Raw genomic sequence first — 19,114 nt, forward strand, 5'->3', positions numbered from 1 at the left:
TCACAGTGGTTTTCGGATTGTAGATGCAAATGTAAATTTAGATCCAACAGCTGCAACTTCTTCTACTGCTGCCAAAAAAGAATGACTGCATGATATGCCACTTTATCAATGGATTGCTCCATTTTGTTTTGGCTCCTCTAGCAGCATGCTATGATACTGTGGTGATATATAGTAACATGTATCAGGGTTACAGATACGTACCTGCAGAAAATAAAAAAAAAAAATATTCACTTAACATTATTTTTTCAAACTGATGGTTTAAATGCTATGTTATTCCAATTTAGAAATGCTTCTGATAAAAATAAACTCTTGTATAAGTACTATATTACTTACTGTCAGTTTATCTGCCAGCTTCTTCCTATTTACACCGTCTACTATATTAGCATGGCATTCCAACACTCATCTCTTAATTTCTTTTCCTTTTCATTTTGAGTGGCATGTTTCTTTCTTCCACATTCCTACTTACTTTATATTATTTTACTCTTTGTAAGTTGTTGGTTCCTCCACACCTAATCTTTTCTTGGTAATATAAATATATCAGTATGTTTAAGCTTGTTGACAATCCTCTCTACCACAAAATCATCTCTTTATGATCTTCTAACAACATCCTCCTCAGTTCCACAAGAATTTCAGAGCACTCTCCAACTACAGTTAATGCAGATTCCAACAAAACTGATTTGCTTCCTTTATCAACAGCACCCAATATCCTCAGACCTATACTTTCTTTTGGGAGCATCACATCCGTTATCTTAATTTGACTGATACCTTATCTTAGATGTTGACAAATCAGTGTTTTTGAGAAACTGTAATTGGATTGCATTTTTAAAACAATTCATTACCAATAATACTTATTGTGCACTTTAAAACACACTGTTGGATATTACATACTGTGATTTAATTTGGTTCTTTGGTATACAATGAACATAATTCTATACAAACATCAACTATCTTGACTTGCTTTCATAAAAAAAATTTCAGTAATTGTATTAACATGAAAAGCTGTGAGATAACATCAATAATGTGCCGTCTCAATCTGAAAGGGGGAAGGAAAATGCAATGATTTCAGTAAAGCTTAAGTTAATTTTAAGTACAGTGTGAAATAACATATACAGTCCTGTAATTTAGCACATCTTTAAGTCATTTAAAAGTATTCATAACGTAGCAGAAAACTGGAAAAAAGATAAAAATTAACATAAGTGTGTGTTATTCAAAAAAACATGGTGTACAAATTTTATAGGAAGTATTTTATTGCTGAATGTTTTTTGAAGATTTTGGTTACAGAATTACAGAGTATCCACATTGTATCACAGACTACAATAACTCTTACACCAAGAAAAATTATCAACATAATTTTAGTGTGTTTACAATAGGTACAATGACTTTTCAAAAAAACTCATCCAAAGGAGAAATTTCATTCCATTTTTTCTGTAAAAGCTATTTTAATAATATTATCTAGAAATTAGTAACAAAAGGAAACAACAGACCTAACAAAATAAGTAAATATGTCATTAAGTACAAAATTCTTATCGGTGTACTTAAAATTTATTACAGTGGCCACAGTTTCAGAACTGCATCTTCATACGGGTCACAAATCAGGAAGTTAAACATGAAGTCAACCATTTCATTCATGGTGGAATGAACTTCACTTCACATCGCCAGTCCACAAGTTGCAGAAGCATAATACCCTGAGAAGTTTATATTTATGAAATATTGATGAATGTGGTATATTGCACTCAGTTTGAGCACTTTTGTGCCAAGTCACTGCAACATTAACCACAGATTATTCTACAACAAAATTTCAGTAGAAGCTGAAATAAAATCCTGCAAGCAAAAGGCTGCAGAGAAACATGTGAACTGTGGGTTGCTGGACATTGGCAGCATTGCAACCATCTGTTGAGCACGTGTAAACACATGAGCGGTATTCCAGTTCATCACCTGGCTGCTGGATATAATTGCAGTAATTACCCAAATCATGAGATGAACAGAATCTCTTTGTGCCTAGGCCACCTGAAAACAAAGGATATACCACTTTAGTATTTAAAATGTGGTTTTACACACACACTCACACTCACACATTATCATTATAAATTTTCCATAGATGAGACTACATTAGATTCTGTCTGATATAAGAGAGGTTGAGAAATAAGTAACAACATATTCCCTTGGTCAGGAAAGTTCCAGGACGTTTTTTTTTTGGTAGAATATTGCACTTACCAATTAATGATCCTAGCTACTATCAAATGATCCCCCTGGCTATCTATATACAGTTGGCCACCTTTCTGGAAGTCTTGGAAGCAAGCAAGGAAGTTTTCACTGTGATGCTTGTAAGCTCATTTGTCACAGCCCATTGGATCTCTGCAATATCTTGAAGACGCTTTCCTTTTAGTTGCCTTTTCACTCGCGGAAACAAACAAAAATCGGAAGGTGAGAGGTTGTGAAAATATGGTGGATGTGGGATGGCAATAACAGAAAGTCTGGCCAGATACTTGGTAACAGATAAAGCAGTAGGGGTCTTGCAGTGCCATGCAGTAACAACCAGTCTTAAGAATGCTACAAATCAGGGCAGAAACGGCAAATTTTGTCACAAACATTTTAAGACTTCAATGTAAAGAGTTTGGTTCAATGTTTGACCTCAAGGAACACACTCATGGTGAACTCATCCTTTACTATCAAATAATGTGATCAACATTGTCCTCTAAGTTGTCGTTTGACTTTTTTTTTGAGGCTGGTGATTCAGGCCTCCACCATTAAGCACTTTGACACTTCATGTGAGGGTCATACTGGTAGCACCAACTTTCATCCCCAGAAATAATTTCTGACAGAAATGTGGGATCACATTTAGCTCTATCTAGTAGTTCAGCAGAAATTCTTTGTCTTCCTTCTTTCTGTTCATCTGTTAGTTTGTGAGGGATGACTTTTGCATTAAGTTTCCATTTCCTTAAATCTTCATGTAAAATCTTATGACACACGTCACAATTCAAATTAAGTTGTTCTAATACTGCACGCACAGTTACACGACAGTCTTCTTGCAATAACTGCCTTAGATGCTCCACATAAGCATCGGTATGTGCTATAGATGGATAATCAGCTCTGGGATCATCTTGCACTGAATCTCTGCCTTCATGAAATCTGTAGTGCCACTTGAAAACATGACTTCTTGAAAGTGCCTCCCTTGCTTATGTTTGCTTAATCACTGTCCATGTTTCACTAGGGGTTTCCCAGAGCTTAATGCAGAACTTAATGTTCACTCTTTGCTCACTGTCAACATCCATTGTGACACTACAGCTAATGCATCGAGAACTCAAACAGTGCATTATTATGCACAGCCATACCACCTAGTGAGTTTATGTGGAAACATGGCCAAGGTCACTTCAAGGGTGCACACACACACACACACACACACACACACACACACACACACACACACACACACCAGATAACATAAAAACAACATTTGTTCCTTTTTAGTATTACAAACTCAGAAATAAGAAAAAACCAGACCTGTAACTTTTCTGCAAAGGGAGTATTAAGAATAACTTGCTGGCTTAGTGAAGTTGCCAGTAGTAAATGTCAAATATGTCACTCATGAGCTCTAGATAATATTGATCATTATTTACAGCAGTATAATAACTTCACTGCCTCACAACTTGCAAATATGAGAATCAACATCAGTGAAATGTAGTCTCTCCACAACAAAGAAAAAATAGCAGTGGATGTTTCAGTCTACGACCCATTTCAGGTGACATCACATTTTGTAATTTAAGAATGGAGATACACAAGCCTCAGTTAACTTCACTGCAGTTCTTAATTATATTACATTTCTGTTGGTTCCAAGTACTTTACTTCCTTAAGCTTATGCGAGTATTCAGAGAACAATTTCTATAAAATGAGATAGGTGTTCAACCGTAATATATATTTATTGATGCAAACCTAATATTTTCTTTCTCATAATTTATGTAGTTGCACAATCCACCTTCACTGCAACTCTCTTTATTTTTACCATTATTTTGAGACTTAAGACTTATAACACTTATGCCTAATTTGTAAATCACAAACACCATACAGCATTATAACTGCTGACAAGAGCTGACAGAAGCGTGCATTTTAAACAGCACACTTGTCGCATGTGAATCAGCAGATGATAAATCTGGATGCACCAACATATAACTTTTACTATAGTTGTACATACTCATAAGCTGAAGTATTCACTAACAACCAGAATACGGTATATTAATAACAAAAGAAATAGTACCACATTTGGTGGCTTGCACTCTGTTGAAGTTCAGTTTTGAAATACAACAATACTTTAAGTCATTTACTTTTGCCAGTTCCTCTGAGCGATTCCCATACACCTTGGTGGGGGACAAACATTGTGGGGTAATGGATGTGGAAGAAAATAGCATAATTACAATTAAAGGATTGGGGTCTCAGACATACACTCAGGTGTAAATGAATTTTGTGGCTGACACATTCTCTACGATGTGTGCCAGTTCAGGAAGGGGGTGCAAAAAATCCTGAAATTCATGGAATCACATCATTTCAGTGTACTACATTTTAATTCAAAGCCATTAAAACACACAATACTAAATCAAGTTTTGTTCATGGATGTCATGTTAACTGTCTGTTATATAGTTCTCTCCAAATTAGCAGGTAAAAGTTTTGCAGAATTATTGTACTTTGCATTCACTCCCATATCAGTCTGAGGTTTAGGACACAACCAAATTCAATTTTGGAAGACAGTGGCAATAGTCATATGGAAAATCTCCAAAAAGTCTTTTGTTGAAATCAGAGAAGGGAACTGAGTTTATTTTGAAACTGAGTTACTGAAATATTGCATGAGTGAAAACTCCTAAAGTGTGTGTGTGTGTGTGTGTGTGTGTGTGTGTGTGTGTGTGTGTGTGTGTGTCATTCTTACTGCCAGAAAAAGACTTTATTCACATGAAATTTGTTCTTACAGCATAGTTATTACATGGTCTATCACACTTATCATATGGTGTAATACACAAAAATTAAAAGTGCACAATAGCAGAGCATAAAATTTTTCATCATTAAATTGCTTTTCCTCACCTTAGTGTAATAGCCACAACTGACTACACTAAAACTGATAATTATGTATATTATATCACACATGTGACTTTATAGCTTACCCAATGGTAACATTGTGTAGATGTTATCTTTGATCACTAGCTGCAATTCTGACAGTCACAATAATGTGAAATGTGGAACATTAGCTGAATCACAGACAGCAATCCTAACGAACCATTTAATCGAGTACATTCTGACTATGGCTGACATGGCCAAAGAAATGAGTAGTAAAAAGTTGACATTAGGAGGCACTTTGTTTATCATTTGATGAATATGGGAACTGAAGGAAAACACCTCTAACATATAAAATCAGAACAGTAAGTTACCAAAAAGCTTTATGAAAACCTTTAAGTACGTAAAATTAATATTAACTTAGCAGGCTGTCCTGATAAGAACTAAGAAGCCAGCATTACCCCAAGGGAGCACGAGTGTAGATGCAGATGGACCTTAGTAGGGCATGTCTGTCACGTGGAGAGTAATCCATTCTTTTCTCAGTATTTTCAGAATATTTTTTTTTAATTCCATCACAAAAAACAGACAACTACAAACAGCAGTTGTTCACAGATGGAAACTATATTTAATATGGATTACAGTAGACAATGTGCTTAAAGAATAATGCACATGCAACTACTAGCTTGATGTCTATAAAAGTGTGAAGGAGCTACACAATATTATAAGATCATGCACCTTCTGGAGAGGTATTATAAAACTGTTTTAAAATGTAGAAGAGCAAAATAACTGAACTACAAGGGATGTCAAAAAAGTACAGCCAGTGAAGAAACATCAGTACTCACACTTCATAATAAAGCAAAGTCATATTCCACAACAACAATAATAATAATTAGTAACAGCCTAAACTAACTGTAACAATGAGCATTCAAAAGATATTCTGAATATAAATCAACAATCACTCATTACTCTGCTCATGTAACTTACCTTCAAAGAAACCAGTTGTTTTAATGCAGCACATGGCTTCAAATATCCCATCACAACTATGAGGGCTAAGGGAACTTTCATGAATTACATTATCTGCACATTCTATGTTTTCAGTTGATGAACACTGATAACAACTTATTGCCTGTACTGTGTCCATGGCAGCATGTGAACAATACAATCATATTTGTATATTCATGTCAACTTAACAACAATAAAGTGTATTATCAGACAATACCATCAAACTACTTCAGAATTGACATGACTATTTTGCATATACTGAGAGAAATGAAACATCCTGCTGAAAAGGATTTGGGACCAGAATAAACATCAGAGAGTGTAGCAGACTGTATCCTGTAATAAAATTCACTTACAAACATACTGTGTGCCGGAGTGGATTTAGCAGTTATCACCCTAACAGTGCCTCATAGCCTCACCTGAAGTTCCCACGTGCCAGTATCTCTCTCCTACAATTCAGAAGATATTCTACCACAAACGTTTGTGGACTGCAACCTCTGAGGAAGCTTACAATAGACAACAATGTAGTCACAGCAAAAATTTTGTTTCCAGAATGACATTTTTGCACTGCTTCTGCAATAAGTAATGCAGAACAACTTCTCAGAAATGTGTAAAAGTGGGAACAGAGACTGGCAAATTGAAATCTTGTGTCAGGCAGTGAGGTGTACTTTAATAGCTTAGCTGCTAGAGCATTTTCTGCTGCTAGAGCATTTTCTGCAAAAACGACATCTGTTTATTTGGTCCACTCAAAATGCCGTGTATCCGTCAGTAATTTTGGTTTGTGACCCCTTTCACATGTGATACATTTATTCTTCACATACATCTCGGCTGAAATGCATGGGGCACCTTTACTCATCACTAATGATTACTAACATTGTTTTAATACAGTATTAAATAAAATATCTTGGATATCTCTCTCTCTTTTCAGCATTTCCTTCTTTTGCTTAGCTCTGTTTAATCACTCACTCTGGATGTCACTTTCAGACCTGATTTTTGTGGGTGACCTTGTGTGATCATTCATGCCTTTCACTGTATGCACTGTTGAATACCAGTACTGTGTTTCTTTCTGATATGCCTCCATTTCCCTTACATGTAATATGTTTTTATTGACTCAACTTTTACACCTCATTCAAACAGTAATGCCAGCACTATAAATGCAAAATTATACCTAATTAACATTTGTGGTTGATTATTTAAAATTGATAGTCTACAGCAAAACTGTTACATTAAGCAGTTAGTAACCCATCCCATTTTTGGTGTTAGTTGATTGTTAGTATGTAACTAAAAATTTTCTTAGCACCTTCAAAGCGACCAGTTTGTTTGACACAGTACTGAGCATTGTACACAGCTTTACAATCCAGGGGCTCAATGCTGATGTCTGACGTCATGTACTCTCCACATTGAAAAGGGTCTTTATGGTCAGTGCTACGGCACTGGTAGCACCAGATTGCAGATGCTGTAACAAAACACTTCAAAGTCAGTTACCCACACTTAAACAATTTGAAGTGAAACTTATTTCATATCATTTCTTCTGGTTTATTTTATGTTATGGAATATATCACATTAATCAATACTTTGTATTCTAAACCAGAAAAAAATATACTTCAGATTGAACTCTGAACAGCTGTTACAAACTGAAGCAATATATTACTAAGAATCTACGAACAGCAAGTACCATTAGTGAACTACAAATAATATAAACCACCAAAGATAAACTGTAACTGAATATGCTCGATGTGGCAGTGCGTCCGAGTTGTAGATTACATACTGACATGATCCAGAAACAGATGCACATTCGTGAATTTCTTTTAAAATGAGAAGTTTAAGCAAAATATATTCATCAGAAATTGCTGAATGTACCACAGTGAACAGACAGTTCATACAAGGCTAACAAATATACACTCCTGGAAATGGAAAAAAGAACACATTGACACCGGTGTGTCAGACCCACCATACTTGCTCCGGACACTGCGAGAGGGCTGTACAAGCAATGATCACACGCACGGCACAGCGGACACACCAGGAACCGCGGTGTTGGCCGTCGAATGGCGCTAGCTGCGCAGCATTTGTGCACCGTCGCCGTCAGTGTCAGCCAGTTTGCCGTGGCATACGGAGCTCCATTGCAGTCTTTAACACTGGTAGCATGCCGCGACAGTGTGGACGTGAACCGTATGTGCAGTTGACGGACTTTGAGCGAGGGCGTATAGTGGGCATGCGGGAGGCCGGGTGGACGTACCGCCGAATTGCTCAACACGTGGGGCGTGAGGTCTCCACAGTACATCGATGTTGTCGCCAGTGGTCGGCGGAAGGTGCACGTGCCCGTCGACCTGGGACCGGACCGCAGCGACGCACGGATGCACGCCAAGACCGTAGGATCCTACGCAGTGCCGTAGGGGACCGCACCACCACTTCCCAGCAAATTAGGGACACTGTTGCTCCTGGGGTATCGGCGAGGACCATTCGCAACCGTCTCCATGAAGCTGGGCTACGGTCCCGCACACCGTTAGGCCGTCTTCCGCTCACGCCCCAACATCGTGCAGCCCGCCTCCAGTGGTGTCGCGACAGGCGTGAATGGAGGGACGAATGGAGACGTGTCGTCTTCAGCGATGAGAGTCGCTTCTGCCTTGGTGCCAATGATGGTCGTATGCGTGTTTGGCGCCGTGCAGGTGAGCGCCACAATCAGGACTGCATACGACCGAGGCACACAGGGCCAACACCCGGCATCATGGTGTGGGGAGCGATCTCCTACACTGGCCGTACACCACTGGTGATCGTCGAGGGGACACTGAATAGTGCACGGTACATCCAAACCGTCATCGAACCCATCGTTCTACCATTCTTAGACCGGCAAGGGAACTTGCTGTTCCAACAGGACAATGCACGTCCGCATGTATCCCGTGCCACCCAACGTGCTCTAGAAGGTGTAAGTCAACTACCCTGGCCAGCAAGATCTCCGGATCTGTCCCCCATTGAGCATGTTTGGGACTGGATGAAGCGTCGTCTCACGCGGTCTGCACGTCCAGCACGAACGCTGGTCCAACTGAGGCGCCAGGTGGAAATGGCATGGCAAGCCGTTCCACAGGACTACATCCAGCATCTTTACGATCGTCTCCATGGGAGAATAGCAGCCTGCATTGCTGCGAAAGGTGGATATACACTGTACTAGTGCCGACATTGTGCATGCTCTGTTGCCTGTGTCTATGTGCCTGTGGTTCTGTCAGTGTGATCATGTGATGTATCTGACCCCAGGAATGTGTCAATAAAGTTTCCCCTTCCTGGGACAATGAATTCACGGTGTTCTTATTTCAATTTCCAGGAGTGTACAATGATATGCTAAAACATTATGACCATTGCCCACCATGATGCTGGATGCCACCTGGTGGCACTGAAACAGGTGAAATGGTAACAAAAGTATGTAAACGAAACAGACGCCAATGGGGAGGGATCACCGTAGTGAGGGTATGTGCTGCAAATGGGGAAATCCATTAAGGTAAGTGACTTTGACAAAGGGCAGTTTATTCATACGCAGAGCCTGTGAATAAGTACCACAAAAATGGTGAAGCTGGTCGAATTTTCACATGCTATTATCATAAGCATCTATGGAAAGAGGCAGAAGGACAGTGAAACTACCACCAGGCACTAATGGTTGGATGTCCATAACTCTTCATGGAACATGGAATTTGGAGACTTGTCCAATCTACAGAGTAGGATAGATGGTGATCTGTGGCACATCTGCTGAAAGAACACAATGCTGGTGTACTCACAAGTGTTTTGGAGCACACATTCATCGTACATTTTGAACATAGAGCTCCGCAGCAGATGACACCTACATGTTCACATGTTGACCCAACAACATTACTAATGATGATTGCAGTGGGCACGGGACCATCAGGACTGTCAATCAATGGAAACGTGTAGGCCCCTTGGGTGAATCGCACTTTTGCTAAACTAGGTCGCTGGTTGTCTCTAGAAATGCCCTCATCAAGGTGAACGGTGGCTTGAAATGCGCATCGTGCCAGGGACGCAGACTGGTGGAAGCAGTATTATGCTATGAAAGACATTCTCATGTGCTTGCATGAGATCTGTGGTAGCAATCAAAGACTTGCTGATAGCTGTGAACCATCTGCGCCCCTTCATGCTTGATGTCTTCTCTGATGGTGATGTCATCTTTCAGCAGTGTAACTGTCCATGTCTCAGAGCCAAAACCATGTTACAGTGGTTTGAGAAGCATTATAGTGAACTCACGGTGATGTCTTGACAACCAAATTCGCCTGATGTAAGTCCTATGGAACCCAACGGGGTCGCTATTGGGCGCTAACACCGTGTACGCAAAGCAGCAGCCCATTATTTGCATGAATTACATGACCTGTGCATAAACATCTAATGGCACATGCCTCTAAAAACTTACAATGATGTATTTTGTTCCAAAGACATACAAACAAGCTATTAAGCAGGTGGTCATAACATTTTGGCTCATCAGTATAAATACATGTTCAGTGATGTAGTGGTATCTATATTTCCTGTTGATTCCTGTCTTACAAAAAAGATGATTGCATCATTGGTGCAATCTTTATATAAATGAAACACATCAATGAAAACCAAAAAACAGGATATACATACAGAATAGTTTGTAACTGTAAACAAACAAACAATTATTAAAAAACAATTAATGCTTTATCCTAAGCTAACAAAATTAATTCTTTGGCACAAGAGGAAAAATATAAATGTGTAAAAAAATGAGTTAACATTAAGTAAAAAACTCATTTTATCAAGGGAGATGCATAAGTTACAGGAAATTATGTAGTGCAAACTAATGAGGGCAATTCACTGCATGATGGTAATGATTCTCCTCTGGCAAAGCATAACGTTTAAGAAAATTTGAAAGAAAGCGTTGTAACACTACACAGAAACATCAAGTCATGTCTGTGCGGCATTAATTTAATCCCTAAGTTTCCATAAATTTTTGTGTGGAAGGAAGAAAGTTGAAAGTGTGCTAGATAATATCGGGACCGGTTGCAAGCTGTTGTATTTCTACATAAAGCAACCAATATAATTTATTTAAGAAAGCTAAAAAAAAACTTGAATGGTATTAATTTTGTTGGGAATACTGTTAGTCCTGAAATACACGCCGATTCCTACAAATATTTTGTATATGTGACTTTGATCTCTTTCTAGATCTGCCTCACACATCTGCTCATACACTTTTTACACCTACAATCTCTAGAAAGAAAGAATTTGCCAAGAAACATCAGTGTCATGGATGCTATCAATATGTTTTGTGGCTCTCTTAGATATTTTTTATTTCAATTTTACTGGACTCATGTGTAGACAGAAGCACATGATTACTTTTTTAATGCAACCGGTGTTAAAAAAAAAAAACTATTATACTTTTGATCCAACCATCCTATTTAAGGGATACATCTTAAAACTATCAAAGATTTAAATGTACTTCATCCACATATCATCTTTCTGGGACAAATAGCAAAGTGTCATCCTCCCATCACCTCGTTCATATTTTACTTTATTTGTGACCAAATGCCAGAGCAATACAACTTTCATAACATTCTGTGGGGCATTAAACAACTTTAATATATTAATAGCAGCACGAGTAATAGAGCCTGTGCAGGTGGCTTTGATAAACAACCTTGAAAGGAGCTCATTGTTCCCTGAAGCCTTTATTTATCACTGAAGAGTGTGGCTGATTGATCTTATTACTACATAAACAGGATTTTTTTTTCATGTTCCCCATAAAAATAATTATTCTCATATTTTCTAACTGAATATTATTCCATTAATCAACTATATCTACCATCACTGCTTTAGGCACAACATATGTGATTTAAGAACAAAACAAAATTCAGGCATAATATGTGCTGAAATGGTGCTCTAGCTTGGATCCTTGTTTATCACAGGCAACCAACTAACCTACCCGGATAAAACTGACAACACATCCTCACAGCTTCAGTTCTTCCAGTATCTCTGTCCGGCTTTCAAAATTCGTTTCTTTTCAGTAACAAATATCTTGGCTGTGGCAAGCAATCTCTGGGCAATACGCTTTTGTTCCAGGGTGTTAGCCAAAAATCTTGTAGCTTCCCTAGTGACAGGAGTAGTGGGGGACATCAGTTGCTAATCTTTTCACAGCAGCAACAAACACTGTTTATTCCCCATATTTCTATACTCTTAGAGCTTTATTTATTGCTTTACACTTTAATTGCAATCAACTTCAAAGCCATGGGGCTCCACTGTCACGCACAGGGGAGTGTGGGACCTACAAGTATATCATGTGATATACCTGTTTTATATTATACAGTATGTTATATGATAAGTCTGTTTTATGATAAACGTAATTTACTGTAGTTACTTTGTACAGTAGAGCGTCGATTATCCGAAGTAATTGGGGGACATGGGCGTTCGGAAAACTGGTTTGTTTGGATAATCGAACTGTACATGTTTATTTGCCAAAAAGAAGTACTGTACAGTAAATTTATTCATAAAAACAGGCATCTCTTTTAGTATTACAAAGTAACATACAAAGGCAACTTCAGTAGGAATATATAGTAATAATCTCGTACTGGTCCCTCGTAGAAAGGACAACACGTTTCCGTTTAAGCATTTTGTATCGTCAAGTTCACTTCTCACACAGCAGCACACAAGTGGTCGTAACATAGAACAGAAGGTGACTGTTTGCACCGTGAGAATCTCTTCTTGGGAGCGCGCAATCCTTCAAAGTGCGTGGAGTGGCACGCCTCAACCCTAAAGCTGGCGCAGCTGTTGCTGTGAACAGCTTTGATACTGCCGCTACTTCTACTGCCAGTGCCAAGCCGACAGAAGTGTGCCGATTGTTGAAACACAGCGACTGGCGGCTTGGCAGGTCAGCAGCGCCATTAGAAGCAATGTTCTGCCAGCGGTGGCCCAGTGCGGCGACTACTGTGAGAAACTTGGTTTGGGAGTAAGGGGGATGATGGACGGTAGGGCGGGAGAGTAACAGGTGCGAGCGAGTACACAGTTCGATTAAGCGGTCGTTCGGTTAAGCGGTCGTTCGGATAATCGACGCTCTACTGTAATTTTATGTAAATATTGTTACACACATTAATTTTCAATCTATTCCCAGTTGGTATACGTCATTGACTAATCTGAGTTGTCTCTGCATACGCTGATAAGCCAAACTGTTACCACTGCCCATCACGAGACCGAATGCCAGCTGGTGGCATTGCAGGCATGTGACACAGCAAGGAAAGTATTTATGTGGAGCAGGAACCAATAGGTAATCATTCCGGCAACAACATGGGTTGAAAATGGCCGACTCCACTGTTATAAGTTACTTTGATAAAGGGTAGAGTGTTATGGCCCAGCACCTGGTAACGAATTTCTTGGAAATTACAAAGCTGGTCAGTTGATGAAAGACGGTGAAACCATGAACAGGTGACAAGCTGTAGGACATCCATGCCCCAAAGCAAAATGTTATGTAAATCACATAGGCAGTGAATTGTGCATGCACAAGTGTTTTGTAGCACACTGTTCAGTGCACACTGCTGAGCCAGGGCTAAGTAGCAAATGATTCCTAAATGTTCCCAGGGTCATTGAGATTAGCCCATGTCACCTGGTCAGATGAACCACATTTCGTTTTACACCAGGTTGTTTGTGTCATGATACACTGTTACACAGGCATACAGCTGCTGGAAACAAGCAGCATGCCACAGATACAGGGCAGTGGGGGCATTCACCTGTGCTTTTGTGAGACCTGTGGTTATCCGACAGGGTTACTTCTTAATGTCAAACAAAGGCAATAGTACAGTACATCAGTAGGATGTAGGTAAGGAGAGCAGGTTGTAAATTACTCTCATGTTACTCAACTCACAGAAATTTACCTTTACCTTTCATGTTTTTATAATGTAAAATTTCCAGTTATAAAGTGTTTTTCAAAGCTAAAATTATTGCTGCAACAATTACACAGAACAATGATCATCACAACCTTTACATTCACTTTAAATTAAATGATCTTGTGTGCTTCCTAGGTTGGGATTGAAGTTTATTGCAGGCAATATATCTACATTTACACCCATAACTCTGCAAACACCAGAAGCGAATGACTGAGGTACTTCCCACTCCACCACGTACTAGGGTTTGTTCCTGTTGCATGTGCATCTGATGCTGTGAAAAATGACTGTTTAAATGCCTCTGTGCACACATAATTACTCTAATCTTGTCTTTGCACTCCCCAGAAGAGCAATACATAGTAGGCAGTAGTATATTCCCAGATTCCTCATTCAATACAAATTACTGGAATTTTGTAAGTGGGATTTTGTGGGATACTTGGTATCTATTTTCAAGAAAGTGTCAAGTCAGGTTTTTCAACAATTCTGTGATACTGTCTCATGTGACAAAGTACTGTATCACCACTCTTGTTGCCCTTCTTTGTATACGTTCAATATCCTCAGTTAGATTCATTTGGTTCCATTCACATGAGCAACTTTCTGGGATATGCTGCGTAAGTGTTTTGCTGTAACTACTTTGTTCCCTAACTTTTCAGGCTGTCACATGAGAAAATTGCAGTTTGGATTTCATATAAGCAACGTTTTTTGAGTTCAGACTATGCTCTAAGATTCTACAACATATGGATGTTAATGATATTTGTGTATAACTTGCCATCCTTCTTGCAGACACCTGTTAGCTGTGCTCTCTTCCAAACAGACAAAGGATAATTATGCGCAGCATCCTGTTCCTATTAAAAATTGGTTAGCATGGAGTATTATTACCAGATTATTTAGTTGGTTACAAACTAAACAATCACTAGAGTGACTGTAACTTACTATCTTCCACCATCTGGCACCTAAAAGATGATGAAATATATTGTTTTACAATACTTTCCTGTTGATGTAAATCACTGTGTTTCTGCTATTGTTCTTCAAAATTTGACTTACTTACAAAGTCCCTATTATGTTAGTTTCAAAAACTTAAGCAGAACCAGAAAATTAGGAAAATGGAAGTAGGAAAGGTGAATGTAAATGATTATCAAAATTTCCTACAAAGTGAAATTATATCAGTACAGTGAATAGAAAAGTAGGGTGTATGCTATCCTTTGAATAAACACATAAGGTAATGAGAACCAATATATTAGATTCATAATATCTCAGTCATTCTTTTTTATCTTTCATTGTGTGCACAGAGTTGTCTTCTGATGAGATATGCAACAAATTTCCCATCCATCCTCTTTTGCAAAACTGAATCCTCAAGCACCCTTAGGCATGTCAAACATTCTAAGAAATGCAGGAATATCTGCATGACAGTAGAAATCCTAGGAACACTGTGGTTTGGTGATGTTTGTGTGGTGCTAGTCTGGGGAGGCATCAAGCTGCATCAGCACAAAAAGTTTTTTATCTTCATTGGTGGCCCGAGGAGCACAGCTAATGCCCAGTAGTACAGAGATAAAGTATTGCAACCAAATGGGAATGTTTTCAGAATGTATTTAGTCCAGACTTCTTCTGGTAGTGATAACTCACATTCATACACACCTACTCAAACGAATGAATGTTTCACAATTGAAGATAATCACGGAACAGAATAGGCACCAAGCCTGCAGATCTAAATTGTATGGAGCTTGTCAGGTACACGTTACAGAGTTTGATTGCAGTGTGTCAGCTGTCACCAATAACTCTTCTGTACATTTGTACAGTCCCTTCTCAAGAACGGTACTGCCTGCCAATAGAGCAACATCATAGCAAAGTGTAGATTTGCATGCTGTTGGTAAGCAAATGTGACAGCTACAGGTAATAATATCTCCTATGAATGACTTCATATGCATGAAAGTGATTTTGTAATTCTACTACAAAATATGCATCTTCATTTTAAAAACATTTCTAATCACGTGTTTGGAAACCAACAAGATTTGTTTTAAGTTTCGCCTTATTCTACACCTTCTGCTGTACTATTCAAAAAATAAGCCACTGTTTCTGGTTTATGCTTAAGTACTAAAAGCAAGTGTAGAAGCCCTCCAAATATGTAATGAGAATTTAGAAACACTTCATATGACAGATAGCCAAAATTCAATTATCATATCGAAGAGAGTTTAGTTTTCTGCAATTGATACGAAACAATGCTGTAACAATCCCTGCTGAGTTGGTGGAAGTATACGGTAACAATTCCTCATCATATGACACAGTGGTTATTTGGTGGAGTTAAATCCATGGTTCTCCACGAAGTCCGAAAGATGAACAAACAGTGAAGTGGTAGACCATCACACTGTGAAGAACTTGGAATTGCAAGAGACGTGTAGGTGTTGTTGCTCAAAGACTGGTGTTTCACAACTGCGGTGATAAAGGAAATCGGAAAATCAGCCACGGATCACTTTTTATCATATTTCATGGGATTTTGAGCATGACAAAGATCGCTGTCCGCTGGATACTATGACTGCTCATACGCATTAAAATGCCTGCTGAGCCAAGGCAGCAGCAGAAATGTTGCAGCAGTGTTGGACCAATCTAGAGGATATATCTAGCCCTCTAATCACCACCAACACATCATATGACCCTGAGAAAAGAAGCAAAGCAAGAAGTAGAAACATGTGAAGATCCAATCATCATCAGGCAAGGTGATGCAGTGTTTTTTGGGACTGCTGTGACATAGTCCTAACAGATTACGCTCATAAGGTTTGTATCACACAGAAGCACACTATCAAAATCTCCAGACAGTGTTATGGGAGGCTGTCAAGATGAAGTGTTGTGGGAAGGTGTCCACCAAGGTGGTGGTTTTGCTTGACAACCATAACCAGCTAAATGTGTACAACACAGTTACTCATGATGATTCTTTGGGATTTCAAACTTGGCTCAACCCCTTCATTCTCCTGGCATGGCACTGTATGACTTCTTTCCTCAGATGAAGAAATCATTGTGTGGCTGCCACTTACAGAACAATGATGTGCTTTTCAAGGTGGAGCATATCCTGTGCAAGCAACGGTCTTTGCCTAGTCATCAATCATCTGGAAAAATGCATTGTAGGGTGAATACGTAAAGAAGGACTGAGATCATCACCAGGTTTCATCATAGCAGCTTGAGTTTCGAGGTGGTGATTGTTAGCTTTATGCCTACCCTTTTTATGAACACTGTTGAATTGACGAGAAACTTAGTTTATTTATTTATTGGGATGCTGTGGATACACTTCATAAATATTATGAGAGTCCCCTTCTGGTAGTTTTACCAGGCATCCGATACTGACATTGGACTGACCTTAGATCTTCATACGAATAACTACAGAACATATTTGTCTCTTGTACCAAAATAAATGTTGTGACATAACAAACACCTTTGAGAAGAAATAACTTCTATATTTTTTTGAAAATGTATTTATGAAATACACCTATGAGTGCCTTTTTCACAGGGTTTTACTCTGTTGATTTTTCCCTAGGGTCTACACATGCTGATTTGGAACTTCTGAACAACCGATGAAAGAAATTTTGCAAGAATTTAATCAGATTCCACCTGCAATGACAATTTTTTGTTAACTGCTTCAAAGATGTGTGTTCACTAAAAGATACTACTTGACCACTCTGTTTTTTAAAACTACACCACAAGTACTTCTAAGTAGCAGAGGACTTTGATTCTTACTTGCCTCCTTAGATTTTTATTGTCTTTCTGAATGTGGGAGATTCCTTTCCCAGCACGGAAATTATTTTTGCTGCATTGTGTATATTATCAGTAGTATATAATAATAAGACTATTTAAAAACTTTCAGTTAGAATACTGTGATTGTAACTGCCCATCAGTCTGAAATGAACGAAACTTATGATTTAATGCTCCGTCACCAACAACACGTTGAGGTACTTCAGAAAGCAAGTTACACGTCTCATCCCACACTGATATCATTGTGCAACAAGAGTGGCACATTGTCAGAAGACAGTACATGTTCTGGGTTTCCTGCAGGTACAGTTCTGCTGCTGTACAGATAACAGGTGCATCCCAATGGATGACTGAAATGGCATAGCAGCTGGAAATCTGCTCCAAGTTGAACTAAGTGGGACATTACAATCCCTGTTTGCAAAATGTCTAAACTGCACATACATTCACCATGAATTTTGGCAATGTCATGTCCAGCAGTACTGAAATGATGGCAACAATCTGACCAAGGTTGAACAGATGTGAGTGATGCTGATTGGCACCAAGCAATTTCCGTCTCTTGGCAAGCTGAAAGAACATCTGTGAGGAAAGAGATTTTTGGTGGTGGTGGTTAGTGTTTAACGTCCCGTCAACAACGAGGTCATTAGAGACAGAGCACAAGCTCGGTTAGGGAAGGATTGGGAAGGAAATTGGCCATGCCCTTTCAAAGGAACCATCCCGGCATTTTCCTGAAATGATTTAGGGAAATCACGGAAAACCTAAATCAGGATGGTTGGAGACAGGATTGAACCGTCGTCCTCCCGAATGTGAGTCCAGTGTGCTAACCACTGCGCCACCTCGCTCGGTGGAGATTTTTGAACCATGAGGATGTTCACAGTGGTTCTCCAGTGGCTGTGTGACCGACAAGCAGATTTCTATGGTCAAGGAACTGCACGACTGATAGACCATTCCAATTGCTGTTTACAGAGACTTTGAGGCCATGTTGAAAAACAGTGTCATGTGTCTGTGTTACTACGAAGTGTGATGCAGCATTCAATCAAAGTTACTTGGCCTGTCATCATAATGTGTAACTTATTCCTTGAAATTCCCTTGTAATTGGAGGTGAAGCACAAGCTAGGAAGCAATGTATATGAGGAATAAAATTTGTTGTTAGGAGTTGCCTTGGTCACCACGGTAAGCAGATTAGGGTACTCACAAAAAATCTAAATATGGACTGTAGGTAGGGAAGTTGAACCCCTGCTTCTGAATTACAAATCCAGTGTGTTAAACACTGCACCACCTCACTTGATATTGATAGCAAGGACACGAGAGAGAGAGAGAGAGAGAGAGAGAGAGAGAGAGAGAGAGAGCAATCAGTCACTCACTAGATGCTGCATACAATTTTGACTGATGTACAACATGGCGCGGAGGATGGGGGTGGAGGTGTAGAGGTACAAGATAACTGAAGGATGCACTATTACTTTTATACA

The 19,114-nt window shown here is 39.1% G+C and overlaps 1 protein-coding gene across 1 annotated transcript in view; it reads right to left on the reverse strand.

Moving 5' to 3' along the window:
• Positions 1–1,223: 1,223 nt before the first annotated feature.
• The window catches only part of LOC126484140 (U-scoloptoxin(05)-Sm1a), a 122,704-nt gene continuing 104,813 nt past the window's right edge, over positions 1,224–19,114 (reverse strand). The window contains exons 2-3 of the mRNA XM_050107530.1: positions 7,337–7,492; positions 1,224–2,007 (exon numbers count right to left, since the gene is read on the reverse strand). Coding sequence (XP_049963487.1) covers positions 1,799–2,007; positions 7,337–7,492 — 365 coding nt within the window. The 3' untranslated portion in view covers positions 1,224–1,798. The remainder of the gene's footprint in view (positions 2,008–7,336; positions 7,493–19,114) is intronic.

Source organism: Schistocerca serialis, chromosome 1 (assembly GCF_023864345.2).
Source record: "Schistocerca serialis cubense isolate TAMUIC-IGC-003099 chromosome 1, iqSchSeri2.2, whole genome shotgun sequence".
Lineage (NCBI taxonomy): Eukaryota > Metazoa > Arthropoda > Insecta > Orthoptera > Acrididae > Schistocerca > Schistocerca serialis.